The sequence below is a fragment of the Stegostoma tigrinum genome, chromosome 17 (genome assembly GCF_030684315.1).
Source record: "Stegostoma tigrinum isolate sSteTig4 chromosome 17, sSteTig4.hap1, whole genome shotgun sequence".
Classification (NCBI taxonomy): domain Eukaryota; kingdom Metazoa; phylum Chordata; class Chondrichthyes; order Orectolobiformes; family Stegostomatidae; genus Stegostoma; species Stegostoma tigrinum.
The window spans coordinates 31018023-31033576 of record NC_081370.1 but is presented as its reverse complement, the minus strand read 5'-3'; the positions used below and the strand labels follow the sequence as shown (position 1 = coordinate 31033576).

General features: G+C 41.4%; 1 protein-coding gene across 3 annotated transcripts in view; it reads left to right on the top strand.

Annotated features, from left to right (window-relative positions):
• Positions 1–1195: 1195 nt before the first annotated feature.
• LOC125459337 (vitamin D 25-hydroxylase) overlaps positions 1196–15554 on the top strand; it is a 33104-nt gene continuing 18745 nt past the window's right edge. Inside the window, exons 1-2 of one of the 3 annotated variants that reach the window (XM_048545684.2) lie at positions 1196–1471; positions 10126–10267. In XM_048545684.2, the coding sequence (XP_048401641.1) occupies positions 1232–1471; positions 10126–10267 (382 nt within the window). In that variant the 5' untranslated portion in view covers positions 1196–1231. The remainder of the gene's footprint in view (positions 1472–10125; positions 10268–15554) is intronic. The other 2 variants (XM_059651867.1, XM_048545686.2) reach the window with 2 other exon arrangements.

Here is a 15554-nt window from a genome sequence, read left to right as displayed (position 1 = left end):
TTAATCATCGCAGGGTAGATTTTCTATCACCAGGGTACGGGTCTCCAGGTCCCACCTGTTCTGGTACAGTAGGCCAAGAGCAAGTCCACTTCCTAGTCTAAATAAGAGGCCCTTGAATGTAATAACCATCTACATGCTATAGAATCCCTACAGTGTGGAAGCAGGCCATTCAGCCCATTGACTCCACATCACCCCTCTGAAGACCATCCCACCTCAACCCACCCCATCTCTGTAACCCCACATTTTCCCCATAGCGAACCCATTTAGCCTGTACATCCCTGAACCCCATGGGGCAATTTAGCATTGCCAAACCTGCACATCTATAACAGTCACTGTTACAGAAGCAAGACACTAGGTTTTACTTTTCTGAGGTCCTGCTGTGCTCGCATCAAGTTCATATGACATTATCACTTTCGACCCTTACACAACAAGCTACACTGGGGAAAACAAAGCGTGAGTCATTCATTTACGGAACACCTCATTCCGTTTGCAAGCATGACCCTGATCTGCAAGGTTTATCTCTGTGTTGTGCATGGAGCCACGTTTTACAATGCGTGCCCAACGATGTGGGTCTAGGCCCGAAACGTCAGCTTTTGTGCTCGAGATGCTGCTTGGCCTGCTGTGTTCATTCAGCTCCACACTTTGTTATCTTGGACTCTCCAGCATCTGCAGTTCCCATTATCTCTAAACGGCGAACGAAAGTAGCTTTAGTCCAAATAACTTTACTTTTCAGCCCTTCAGGCTTTTCGATCCACAGAGGAATCGTGTCCCATAGAGACTTTTGAAAGGCATCTTATTAAAGTATACCACTTGTCCCTATGTCTCATTTAAACTAGTTATTGTTTTCACAAGTTAAACCAGTATAAGGAGGAAACGTGAAATCACTGGATTACTTTTTTGTAAACTTCAAGATGCTCTCCCACTTTGAGGTGGCCTCTAGAATGGGTCAATGTGATGCCCGAGGTTCCTGGACTGATGAGAAGACAAGAACACGGCTGGAGCACGCCGGCCCCATGAGAGCAGCTGCTGCAGGAATCCGCTGGCCCAGGATCACAGGGACCGCCGCAGGGTCCGGGCAAACCGGAGTGATGTCCACTGTCAGCCAATCAGACAGGCGGTGCTGTTGGACGCTGCCCTATCAATCCAATCCAGAGGAAGTGGAGGCGGGACTGGCGACCGGCTGGCTACATGGAGTTCATGCTAGAGGGGGAGGACTGAGAGTGTGTGAGCAATGTCGGCGCAGGGAGCGCGGCCAGCCTTTGGGGTGATGCTCTTTTCGAAGTCGTGCGCAGCCCTGGGCACTTTGTTGTTTGTTTTGTTGGGTCTGCTGTTGGTCCGGCAGCTCCTTAAACAGAGGAGACCTCGTGGTTTCCCACCGGGTCCCACCGCTCTACCTCTCATAGGTAACCTCTTGTCACTCATCAATGAACCACACGTCTTCTTGAAGAAGCAGAGTGAAATTCATGGACAGGTATTGAAATAAAATTTGTTTTAATTTTTTTATAAAATCGAGATTCGACTACGATCAGGGCGTATCATCACAATAAGACGCTAGGTTTCATTTGTAACGTTTGATTTGATAATATTAATATTGGTTCTTAAGTGGATCTGTCGTGGATTTTCGCTGTTGTGAATGGTAAACTACAGAAAAAGAGCACATGGACTTTGTACTTTGCGTGTCCGGCTGGCAACATGATTATCGAGTATTTAGCATCCGTATATTTCATTCGTGTGAAAGTAAGAAAGTTTCGCAAGTTACTGATAACCTGCATTTATATAGAGGCCTTCCGAAAAAAAGTCAAAATTTGACAATTGAGCAAAGGAAGAGAGATAGTAGGAAGGTGACCAAGAACTTGAGTGAATTTGTAAGCGTTAAGAAAGTTGTGAAAAGAGAGCAAAGGAATATGGAAGCAAATAGTTTTGGACAGGTACTGGTGCAGCACAGGGTCTGAAGGCAAAGTTAAAGGAATAACGTAGACAACACTCCAGAACTAAAACAACAAAGTTCTCTGTTGGTAGAAGGGATGATAGGAACTTGAGGGTGAGCCTTGGAAATTTGGCACAGTACAGAATAAAAGACGCTATGGGTCACTGAACACAAGGATAATGGATGAGATGAAGTTTATGAAGGATTGGAAATCATCCAGAAGAGAATTGTAGTGATCAAGGCTGGAGTTGATAAAGGCCATTGGAAGCCTGCCAGTGATTGGAGGGAAGCAGCAAATGGCTATAGCCAAAAACTCCATGCAACTTAAATACATTTTTACTGGCCCCATTGATGGGCTGTAAATTAACCACTGTGGAAATATTTATTGGACCTATAATCCACTTAAAATGACAATTTATGTTTTCTACCTTGTTGTGCATCACTGAGCAAACAGCTCAACAGACCAAACAGAGCCACTCCTGACATCCAGTTGTTGCTTATGCAGTCAAGATGGTGAATGGAATGTGACACCATGGTTACAATCTTGCTGGAAAACCTTCCATTTTTAAATCCTTTCATGGAATGTGGGCATCACTGCAAGGCCAGCATATTTTTTTGCCCATCACTAATTGACCTTGAACTGAATGGCTTGCCACACCATTTCAAAGGGTATTTCAGAGTAATCAGTCATATTTTGTGTGCAACCACATGTGCACTTGATAGGGTAAAGGTAGCAGATTTCCTTCCCCATGAGGACCAGATGGGTTGACATGACAATCAGTGATAATAGCATGGTGACTATCACTGAGACTTGCTTTCAATGTGAGAATTTATTTTAATCACCAGATGCCGCAGTGGGCAGATACAATAGACGAAAACGCACCAGTGTTTCCCATTTTAAATCCTGTCTGCTCTAGTGCAGGCTTAGAGATAGGCAGCACAGGAACAATCTGCTGACATAGTCAAGTTCCTAGCTTCCCAGTCATTTCTCGTATAACCTTTCATATGCCCCCTCAGATTTTGTAAGCATGCATGAACTTAGCTTCATTGAAGGCATGTGGCATAATTCTATGTTCTAAATTGTTTTGAAAGGTTTTTATTTGAACTTCTGTAATTCTTATTTGTTTGATTACCCTAAATTGACATCCTGTCTTTGCCATTGTTTTGATCATTGCATACAATGATCATGCAATCATGACAGGTATACTTTGGGGTTTTAATAGCTTTCTTTTCCAGATTCAATGTTATCAATGACTTGAGTTAGTGGTTTTTGTGTCTCCTGTGATTTGGAATATACAGCTTCCTGCCTAATATAAAGATTAAACAATCAGGTTACAGCAATGAGATTTATTGTTCACTGAGATATGTATCGTGTTGCTACCTGATTCTCCTCTTCTCAGAAACATGCTGAATATTCTCCCTCAACTGAACTGAGTTCACACTTCAAATCAACGTGGACTTGTCAATGTAAGATAGTTGAATGAAGAGTGATTGGCATTATATGGTAAAATGTAAATTTTTCTACCTTTGTTGACATACAAAATAATCAAGACAACACATATATTTGGGGCAGAATATTTACAACTCCTGGGAGGGAGACCAATCTCCTGGAGCTAAATCTCCAAAACAGGGCATTGGATCAAGATGGTCCTGCTTACTTCTGGACTTGAGCTGGCCAGGTTTGGAGAAAAGTGGGGAATATCTTGGCAGCTGTCAGGAAAGTCACTGAAACAATCAAACAAGAGACTAGCATTCTGGCTTTAACAGCCCTTGTAAAACTTAATTGAGCTCTCTGTATATCAGCAGGTTCATTTGAGGCAAATCCACAATGATGAGTGATTGCTTAATAGAATTGATGCAGTAGGTAATGATTAGAGACTAAAATTGCTTGTCTGGGAGCCTCAAATCTTCACATTGACAATTTTATATTTGGTATTACCTCCACGTGCTTTAGAATATATTCACCTCTTCGTAACTTATTTGCTGTCAGTTTTACTGCAGCTGAGAGCATCTTATGCAACAGCAGCCTGGACTTCAGATAAGTAGCAGGGAAAGCAATACCAGCAACAGCTGCATCTCCGCAGTGATGTCCTGCTCCTCATGACAGAAAGAATGGACATGGCATTCTGTCTTGAAGAATACAGTACCCTCTACAGACAGTGATCTTCCTCAACACAGTGGAATGACAGCAGTTCAGGAGGCTCTGGCTGTCATGGTGCATCGTTGCAGATATTTGCATCCTTTTGGAACCAAGGTCTCTTCCCAAAAGAACCAGATAGCCATCAGGCTGATTAGATCACTGAAGTTTGACACTTTCACCTTCTTTGAGGGATCAATTGGATGCTTTTCCAAAATGCTGAATCTGCTGGTTATAAGTGCAGCATAAGTTCACCAACACCAAAGTAAGCAAGGACACCAGTCATCTGAATGTCATGATGAAGCCAGCTAAACACAGAGGCTGTTGGCTTCACTGCAGCGGTTGGATTCGTGTAGGTGCGGGGGCTTATTGACAGCATGCATCAGACAATCAGGGTAGCTTCAGACCAGCAAGGAGTCTTCACTAACCACAAAAAAAATTGACTCCTTCAATTTCCAGCTAGTTTGGTACCACTAGAAGTTGCATATCTATACTAGCTATGTGGGGAACTGCCACGTTATGTTCATTCTGCAGCAATCATGTCTCTTGCAGCTGTTTTCTCATCCATTTAGACTCACTATAAAGTATCTGGAAGAAGAGGGATACTCATTGAAGACTTGGCTGCTGATTTCAATTGTGGAAAAATAGCAATGAACTAATGGAGGGATATAAACAGAGCCACATGATTACCAGGTTATTGAAGGAGTCTTCTGTTTGGTCAAGATGCAGCTTTGGTACTTAGACAGGTTTGGAGGCATTCTTCACTGTAGCTGATCTGTCAGGTCTTTCACAATATCACAGTACATAGAGGGATGGGGCTACAATAAGGGAGATCCGCACATCAATTGGCATCCTCCTCCTCTGAGAAAGACCAGATTTCACATGAGTTCTGCAACCATACACCTGGTTTCCAAAGAAGCCCACAACAGACTCATCCAGGCACACCATTTAATATCTGTGTGTGAATCTCTCTGATAGTGCCATCAGAAATGAACGTACCCAGAATACTTACTAACCCCTCGGGATGGATCTGGACTATAGAGTTGCTGAAGACCTGCCATGACTGAAACATGCAGGTTTTAATGAACAAGAGTGACTGCAAGAGAAACCGAACTGTAATGTCCATGAGAGGACCAAGTCAAGAAGATAAGTTCCATAAATTGTGTGTCAGCATCAGCAAGGTAGAAGGAAGCCATTGACATTGCTAGGATTGCTAACCCCGAGGAAGTGAAATGGGTATCCACGGTGAACGTGGTGAAAACAAGCTGCAAACATGCAATGCATTCCAAACTGTCCAATAGCACCTTTGTATGGTGGTATGCAAATCAGTTATATGGGAAATCCTCAATTCTGCAGAGCATTCTGCCCTCCAAGGCAAGTTCTCATGTTTTGTTTTTTTGTCTCAGGGCTCAGCATCCAAGTACAATGACTAGCACCATTACTAGCCCAAGCATAGCCAGAGCAGACCTCAGCAGAGGCACCATCACACCTAACATGTGTCGCCTATACAAGGGCAGATATAGTCACCTCAGTGTAGTAAGATAGGCTGACAATTGGTGATGAGCACAGGAGATCCCTGCAGCTGAGGCAGACCCCTCAGAAGATGGAGCATTGTCACAACCATGTTCAGCTGGGTGTAAACGAAGGATCTCAAGTGTGATTGGGGAAGGGCACTCCATTTAAACTAACAGCAGCAGATTTGCTCCTGTGTGTGAAATGGCCCCGAGACAGTGCAGGATCATGTATGTGGCCGTATCACAGGCCATGATGTCACAATCGTGCTAGCTTTTTAATACTGATTTCTACTGAATTCAAATTTCACCATCTACCGTAGCAGGATTCAAACTTATATGTCTTGAATATTACTGAGATACCAGGAACTGTAGATGCTGGAGTCAGAAATAACAAAGTGTGGAGCTGGAGGAACACAGAAAACTTTCTGAAGAAGGGTCCTGACCCGAAATGCCAGCTTTCCTGTTCCTCGAGCTCCAGACTTTGTTAGCTTGAACATCAGTCTGGTTTCTGGATTACTAGCTGAGTGACAATACCACTATGCCACCACCTCCCAATTGCATTCTACATTTTTTAACATTAACTTGTAGAGGGATGTCTACAGGAATACCACTTAATCTCCAGCTGGTGTAGCTTTTCTAGCCCTTTTGGGATGCCATCAGCAGTATCTTCCTCCGCCCTCTTTGACAAAGGAGCATCTATGGATCAGGGTGCAATGAAGGAGCCCACCTGCATTGAGCACCTAACCACATGCATTTCAGCCTCAGGCAGAGACCAGTAAATAGGCCACCTCCATTTCATCCAAAGCCACAGAAGGAGATCACACAAGTGGCCAACAACATGAGCCACTGCATTGTAAAGTGCCACTTGGTGTCTTCCACCTGTAAGACTGTACTGTTTTGTTTATGAAAACCATGTTAGTATTGATGAATGAAGCCAGATATGTGAATTTTGTTTCCTTCATGGTGGGGAAACATCTGGGCAAAATGCCTCCTTCATTAGTGATGAGAGCTTCTAATGTAACTCAGTGAGTTTCAGATCCTTGCTCCTTCTCCTGGGTCAGAGGGTTTCACTGAAAGGTCAACCTGAATCAGATGCTCCCTGACATTAATGACATCCAGACGAGACCCAAGAGCCCCATTCTGGACCCAGCCACCACCTCCCTGTCCCTCACGCTCCCTGCCACCACCTCCCCTGCCCCTTATACCTTGCATCCGCCCTGAGCTCCATTTCTTACCTGTGCAGTTGAGGGACCTTGAGTCAATACATATCCTGAAGAATTTATGAACCAATATACTTACTGTAGCTTTTATTTTGGCATAAATTCCCAGACAGTACAATATTTAGGAATGTTAGTAGATTGTAAACTTCAAATGGTGACAGCAGGATTACCTACCCTCCCTAACATCAAGTATTACAGGAGATACCTATCTCAAAGATTCCTATCCCAGTGGACTCCAGACAACTATTGACTCGGTCCCTTTTATGAGTTGCTAAAGAAAGTTAGGACCAACGTTACTAACCCAAACTGGAGCCTATTCGTTGATCTGTACCAAGGTGGCTTGGAATCAATACTTCAGCTAACTTGAATGAAAAGCAGATGCTGGATCTTTCATAAGTAGATTCTCTCAAACAGCCATTCATCAATATGTTGGTGATATTGATAATGACAAAGATATTTTAATTCAATGAATTTCCTCCTATTGATCAAACACAACATAGAAATATACTGCACAAAAGGAGGTCATTCAGGTTTCCATGTCAGCTGTCACCCCACAGCTCTTTCCCTGCAGTCCTATAAATATTTCTCTTATAAGTATTCATCTCATTCTCTTTTGAATGTGACTATTGGATCTTCATCCATCACCTGTTCAGGCAGCACATTGCAAGTCACAACAACGCTGTTTTAACATAAATGTCCTCTTGTTGCCTCTGGTTCTTTTACCAGTCACCATAAATTTGTACCCATTGGCTAACAATCCTTCAGTCTCTACAAATGGTATCTTACCTCTCTTTACTTGCTCTCCCAAAACTAGGCATTGTGTTAATGTTTGTTTGTATCAAATCTCTTCCAAGCTTTGTTTGTTTGTGTTAAGAACAAGAAGCCTGGTTTCCAAATCATCCTGTCCCCTGGTACCATACTAATAAATCACATGCACCCTATCTAAGAACTCCGCACTCTTTAGTGCCCAAAAGTAAACACGTTACTCCTGCAAAGGTCTACTCAGTGTTGTATAAAGATTGAGCATTACCTCTTTGCTTTCGTATTCTGTTTCTCTGCGAATGAAGTCAAAGATCACGTGCTTTCTTTTAGCAGCCAGTGGATATGTTCTGTCACCTAAAAATATTTACTTACATATATCTATTTCTTCATTTATACCTGCACATTCTTTATATATTTAATATGTATGCATAAGATATTTTAATATGCAATATTTTGTATGTTATAATTTCCATGATACATTAGCTTTTGTATGCATATTTTTATTTATATGTATATTAACACACAATATATACATCAAAAAGTGTTATAATAGTGACCACTGCGAAACACCAAAACAACCATCCACCATCACTATTCTTTTTCCGTCTTTTAGCCAATTTTGTATCTGTGTTTTTAATTTTTGTACAAGTCTGGATATTTTCAGTTATCTCTCAATTTGAGAATGGTAAGAACTCAGGTTCATGCATTTCTGCCATGGATCTTCATGTGACTAAACAGGTTGATGTGCAACTGGCATAGTACTACATAGTACTGTAATTCTTATATCAATTTACTCTATGAAAATTAAGCAAAGAAAGTAAATTTCCATTGGGATTTGCCACCAATACTATTTTTAGCAGTTTTTACCGTTTTTCCACTGTCACTCAAATGAGTGGGACAAATCCTGTTCAAAGTCACACCAGTTTACTTACACTGTGCAGTTTCTTTCATTGTTCACCATAAGCAAACATTCTTCCACTTTTAGTGGCATTAGCTGTAAAGAGTCAACATTGGGGTTATATGTCAACAGGATCCTTTATATTGCCCTTTTGTACCTTCTTCAAAATTCTACTTTAATCTCTTTTAATCACAATTTCTGAAACCGTCCTGCACAAACCTCGAATTTAATTTTTATTATCAACATGTAAAGCATATGTTTGTTAAAATTTAAAGTTTGTTTTCACCCTCTTATTCCATGCAATTTCACATAGAGTTTGGGATTCAGCATAATGCAAAATTTGTTGCTGCAATTAAAATAAGCTTTTGTTTGCCTCTAAATACATCTCATGACTTGGAAAAGCTGAGTGCCCAAAATGATGTGTGGTTTTGGTCTCCTTTTTATATGAGGAAGGATGTTCTGGCTATAGAGGGAGTGCAACAAAAGATTCTTGGATGGCAGGACTGGCATATGAAGTGAGACTACATCTGTTCAAACTATTTTCACTCGCGTTTAGAAGAAGAAGGAGGGATCTCTTAGAGTCATAATCTAAGGGGTAGACCATTTAGGACTGAGATGCGGAGAAATTTCTTCACCCAGAGAATTGTGAGCCTATGAAATTCTGTGCCACGGAAAGCCATTGAGACCACAACGTCGAATGTTTTAAGGAAGGAATTAGATATAATGCTTAGGATTAAAGGGATCAAAGGGTATGGGGAGAAAGTGGGAAGAGGGTACTGAATAGGATGATCAACTATGATCATATTGAATGCTGTAGCAGGCTTGAAGGGTCAAATGACCTACTCCTGGTCCTGTTTTCTATGTTTTTACCCCAGTTTCCCTTCCCTTGCCTTGATGAATTACAAATTGTGATAAATTACAAAGTGCAAACCAGAAGGTGGATATACTTAGAATCTATATAGGTTTGACATCTCAATTTGTTTCAACCACCTTCTGGTATCAAAATTGCATGCAGCATTGTCTGTGACAAACTGTTTAACTTCATACCTTCCTATTTTCCTTGTATCTACCAAACTTTGTCTTCTGCTCCAATTTATTTCACATTGATTCCAACTGAAATTACACCCACAATTACTGATATCTCATAGATTTTCAACATTAATTGATTGCTGTTCTTGCTGAGGTGCACTGTGAATGGCAGTGCCACCACATGTATATTTAAGACTTTAACTGGATGCGTAAAGGCACACAAGTTGCACATCAAAAGGGTCTAGGCCCGAAACGTCAGCTTTTGTGCTCCTGAGATGCTGCTTGGCCTGCTGTGTTCATCCAGCTCCACACTTTGTTATCTTGGACTCTCCAGCATCTGCAGTTCCCATTATCTCTAAATTCTAAGTCTGTTATTTTACTGGTACAATGTTATGTTATGTACTAGACTTACTGCTACTGAGCAAAATTATAAAATATTTGAAAAGTTTGTGGAATATCTTAGTACTCTGACTAATTTTTGTACTATACATGCAAATCTGTGCCTACCGTGACTCCTATTTGAGACAAATTTCAAAGATTTCAAATCTCACAGTTATTCCTCATGTATAGTGTACTTTAATTTAATGGTTAATAGGTTTCTTAATTTACTTTGTAAATGTCACTTTCTTGTTTACCAGATTTACAGCCTTGATCTTGGTGGTATATCAACTATTATCGTCAATGGGTATGATGCAATCAAAGAATGCCTTGTTCACCAGAGTGATATTTTTGCAGACAGACCATCTCTACCTCTCTTTAAAAAGCTGACTAACATGGGAGGTAACCTGATATGATAATTACCTTTCGTCATAAAATTACATTTGGCCACATCTTTTGTAACTGAATTTCTTTCCTGTTTATTTAAATCTGTCAGTAGGGTCTGTACATTGGAAATATATGATAAAACTAAAACAGTGAGGAATGCACATACATAATGTTGCAAATATCAAGTCAATTGTTCACAGATTTTAGAATATAACTTTTAGTTTTAAGAATTAACAGTGAACTGTAGAAAATGGGGATATCTGTTTGCAAACCCAATAAAAACAATTCTGATGTAAGTGTAATTCAAATAAGCCTGGGTTTATTACACTTAAATAGTAGCCTTTGTTTGTCTTGAATGGTTAGGGGTGCTAGTGAAATATTTGAACAAGGAATGATCAATTTCTAAGCTTGACTGGAGCAAGAGAGTCTGGAGATAGGGCAGTTAGCATTAGCAATATAGATTATACATAGGGGTTACAGAATCAGAGTTATTAAAAGTAAAATAATTTGTTTTCATTTCTGTTTGAATCATCTCAAAGCACACCATATTATCATGGACACAAATTGTGGGGCTGGAAGGTTGTTTTGTTTATATTATCTGTGTTTTTGTTAATGTAATCAGTCAAGTTTGTGAGGTTCATGCAACTGGGAGGTTTGCTCTAACTTGCAGGCTGTGGAAGAAATCTGCAGTGGTCTTGAGAGTGTGTGGAGGAAAACAATCAGCTTGGAAAGAGCTAAACAGATGTTGCAGAAGCAGGCTGTGGAAAAGCAGTCTATGTACATCCAAAGGCAAGACATGGAGTGGAACAGGCCAAGAGTCTTTAAAGATCTTAGTGGAAGGATCTGTGTGTAATGTGTATTTCAAGGAATCGCTAGAATAACCAAGACAACTGAAGCAAATTCTGGAGGACTGTAGCATACTTTTGTAGGTCTCAGGAGAAATAAAAGAACCTTTGATATTTCAGAAGGCATGGGACAGCATAAGTGTAATTACTGGGAGTTTGGATTTCTTCAAAATGTAATGGTCCTTAACAGTTACAATGGCCAAAAAAAAAATTTAGAGAAGATGGTTTTGTCAGTTGCAGGCAGTCTCTAGCACTTAACTCATTGCTGGACATTGCTATTAATTGCTGACAAGAAAAAAAAATAGAATGCACTGCACTTTGGACCACACCAGGATCTCCCATCATGATGCTGCTACCAAGATAATAAAATGTGAGGCTGGATGAACACAGCAGGCCAAGCAGCATCTCAGGAGCACAAAAGCTTTTGTGCTCCTGAGATGCTGCTTGGCCTGCTGTGTTCATCCAGCCTCACATTTTATTATCTTGGAATTCTCCAGCATCTGCAGTTCCCATTATCTATGATGCTGCTACCAGCCCACTTTGTGAGCAGGAATAGGAAGCCATGTGATAGATTTGACCAGGTTGCACCTCTGGGCTTCGCACTTGCTCACTTTGCACCTACTTCACAGCATCCCTGCTTCACCTTATCTGTTTGTGCTTTGACCCGCCCCTCAGCCAGAGCTTACAGTCTCTCAGGACTTCTACCTTGCCTTTTTGTTTAGGCCAGGCACAAAGCCAAGTTGCTTGTCATGGGTGCCAGCAGTGATCAGTCAAATGCACATGTTGCTGTAAGTCACTATGCTGTGTCAATGTCACACCTGCACCATTTGCCAGCAGTTTATATGGTAAACACACTGAATGTGCTTTAACCAAAAGTCCATGTCTGCAAATCTGAAGCAAAAAATCTCAGACTTCAACTGAGACAGCCTTCAGCCAGGCATAAGTCAAGGCAGCATCAAGTACCAGCCCAGGGGCTTGGACACAGTCAGTGGGCTGCTTTTCTCTAGGTGTTCACAGGATGTGGGCACTGCTGACTGAGTCAGTTTTTTTTTGTTCGTTCCTGATGGCCTTGAGAAGGTTATGGTGACTGCTAGTTGTAGTCAGTGTCAGGGAGTCAGTGTCTTTTCAGTTTTAGGCGTGGACCACGGTTAGTCCTACCAGTCCTGAGCCGTGGCTCCGGGGATTCGCAAGGCATGAGTCAGGAGCTGCACAAAGCCAAGGTACCAGCTGGGCCATGTGTCAGTCATGGTTGTCCAACCAGATCACAATCAATCTTGACCATGTCATAGGCTATTACAGATTGATGATTGTTATCTCTGTGTAGCAGAAGTAATCACAGGTGACCACAAATGTTTCATTCCTGGGCCACAATTCTATGTAATGTCTGTATAAAGGCACACAGCTGAATTCCTCTCACCTTGAACTGTAAATGTTTGACTTCCCTATTATGTAATCCTCCCTTTCTCTGGTGATGTAGGGTGGGGTGGTGGGTACAAGCTTTCAATAATCCTACCTCACTTACAGTCTTCAACTGCATTTGCCTGATGCAGCCTGTGCTGCTTACATTAGAATAATAAGTTCCCCATGTCAAAGGTCCACAGAGAAGCATTCCATGGCTGTCTTTGTCCAAGTCCTCCAAAGTCCCAGTGTATTGAGGACAGTGTTAAACTGTTCTTTGTGTGTGATGTGAATGTTGCCTGTTCACATTACTAAGGACCTGTTCTGTTTCTGATGTTCCCCACACAGGTTCATTGGAAATGTGACTAATGGATCCAGCCACAGCAGGGGCTTATCGTTGTTGTGCTACAATCACTGTAAATTTGTTCCAGTTCAAAAGGCACGCAACCCCTGTCCGCTCCTAGAAGCAACACTTCAGCCAAATTTTCTTTTCTCTTTACTTTTGCTGTTGTTGAATAAAAATGAATATTTACAATTGTTTGAAGGCATTCCAGTGTGCGACAATCCCACACTGAACAATAAGATATTGTACTGCACTGGCCATGAGAGAAATAGTAGATGGGCTTCCAAGATGAATCAGGCTATGCTTAGCCAACCTGTATCACCCAGTTCTTAAATGTCTTTCCATTTATGAACATACACATGTATTTGTAATGAAATGTCAGCCACGCCATCTGTGTGACTTCTACGCTTTTCTTTTTTGTTTACCACTATGTGCACATTGAAGGACTGGCACCATTGACAGGGTGTATGACTGATCTTTGAAAATAGTGCTAGCATTGGGAGCTCTGGGCAATCCCAGTAGTACTGAGCTGTTCCGCTATTGCTGAGATGAACATATCATGAATAGGCCACCATAAAGGTGTGGTGCATAGTTGATTGTGAATGTAGAGAATAGCATGAGAAAACTCACTCACGTTTGCAGAGAGAAACCTGCCATGAAGCTCTTTGAAATTGGCACTTGGCTAATTTCTGGAAAAGTTCAGCCGCAATGCCTCTTTGCCACTTCACTGGATTGATATGAGCATGCTGGGGCCTGAGCAGTGCGCAAATTGGAGAAGCTTATAATTTGATCCAACGTACACATCTCTCAACACACTTTGTGCTCAAAAAATTCCTTAATAATATATCATTTTCAAATGTGTTTAATTGTTACTGGAAGAATCTTTTCTGAAAGTCTTTCTTAGTAGGAATAGATGTAGAAGAAAACCTGTATTAAATGTACAGCAAGGGGAAACTCTTTGAGTTTAGTGCCCTCTACTGGTGTTTCCTCAGAATTTCAGTGCAATTCACCATCTATCGTGAGGACATCTACAGAAACTGATGGGTTGTACAATTGCAAAATTTTCGATGGCACAAAACTGGAAAGAATCAGTTAATATACTGGTGAGAATTGCTTAATAGCATGAATGTAAGTAAGGCAGATACAAATTGGATACCACAGGAATCAGTGATTTAGACCCAGCCATTCACAATACATATCAACAATTTGGACCGGAAAGTCAAATGTGATATTTTCAAGGTTGCCAATAACTCAAAATGAGGTGGTCTTGTGAGTTTGAGGAGGCTGAGAAGAGGTTTCACTGTGATTTAGACAAGTTGAGTGTGCAGGCAAATGCATAGCAGATGCACTGTAACTTGGAAAAGTAAAAGTTAAAAACCAAAAGCACTATGGATACTCTAAATCAGAAAGAAAAACAAAAGTTGACGGAAAAGCTCAGCAGGTCTGGCAGCATCTGTGAAGAGAAATTACAGGTTTTTTACGGGTCCAGTAACCCTCAAAAGTTCCGGAAACTTCTGTAAATCTGTGAAGTTGTCCAATTTGGTAGGAAAGACCAAATGATGGAGTATTATTTAAATAGATTCATACAATCATAGGATTGACAAGGACCTTCAGCCCATTGAGTCTACACTGATAAAACTATTCTAAATCTACAGCAGTCTAATTTTCGCACACTTGACCCTTGGCCTTGAATGTCGTGACTTTTAAAGTGCTCATCCATATACCACACACATGTTGTGAGGTTTCCTGCCTCAACTAACTCCAAGAAAGTATTCAAGATTTCCATCCTTCCTGTGGGTAAAAATTGTTTTGCACAAATCCTTTCTAAAACCCCTGCCATTCACCTTAAAGCTATGTTCCCTCCTTTTTGACCTTTCAACTAGGGAGAACAGCTGCTTTCCATCCATCCTGTCCATGCCTCTCATAATCTTATACAGTCAGATCCCCTCTCAACCTTCTATGCCCTAAAGAAAACAATCCAAGCCTATCTAGTTTCTCTTCACAGCTAAACTGCTCCATCTCCGGCAACATGCTGGTCAATCTCCTCATCCCCTCCAGTGCAATCACATCCTTCCTGTAGTGCGGTGACCAGAACTGCACACAGTACTCCAGCTGTGGCCTAGGCAAAGTCCTGTACATCTCCAACATTACCTCCCTGCTCTTAGAACCAATGCCATGTCTGATAAAGGCAAGTGTCCCATATGCCTTCTTATCAACCCTACTAATCTGTCCTGCTGCTTCAAGGATCTGTGGACAAACTCCCCAAGATCGCTCTGCTCCTCTTGAGCTTTCTGGTATCCTGCCATTCATGGTATACTTCTTGTCTTGTTCCTTCTTGCAAAGTGCATCACCTCGCACTTTTCAGGGTTAAATTCCACCTGTCACTGATCTGTCCATCTAACCAATCAGTCTATTTTTTACTGTAACATGAGATATCACTTGTCACTGTTAACCATCTGGCCAATCTTTGTGTCTCATCTGCAAACTTACTTATTAATCCCCCACCCCCATATTCTCTCCTATGTCATTCATATATCACAAACAATGACAGTCACAGCACTGATTCCTGTGGTACACACTGCACACCAACTCCCAGTCACAAGAGTAACCTATCACCACACTTGTTTCCTGCCATGGAGCCGATTTTGAATCCAACTTGTCAAGTTACCCTGGATCCCACGTGCTTTTAACTTCTTTATCAGACTCCCATGTGAGA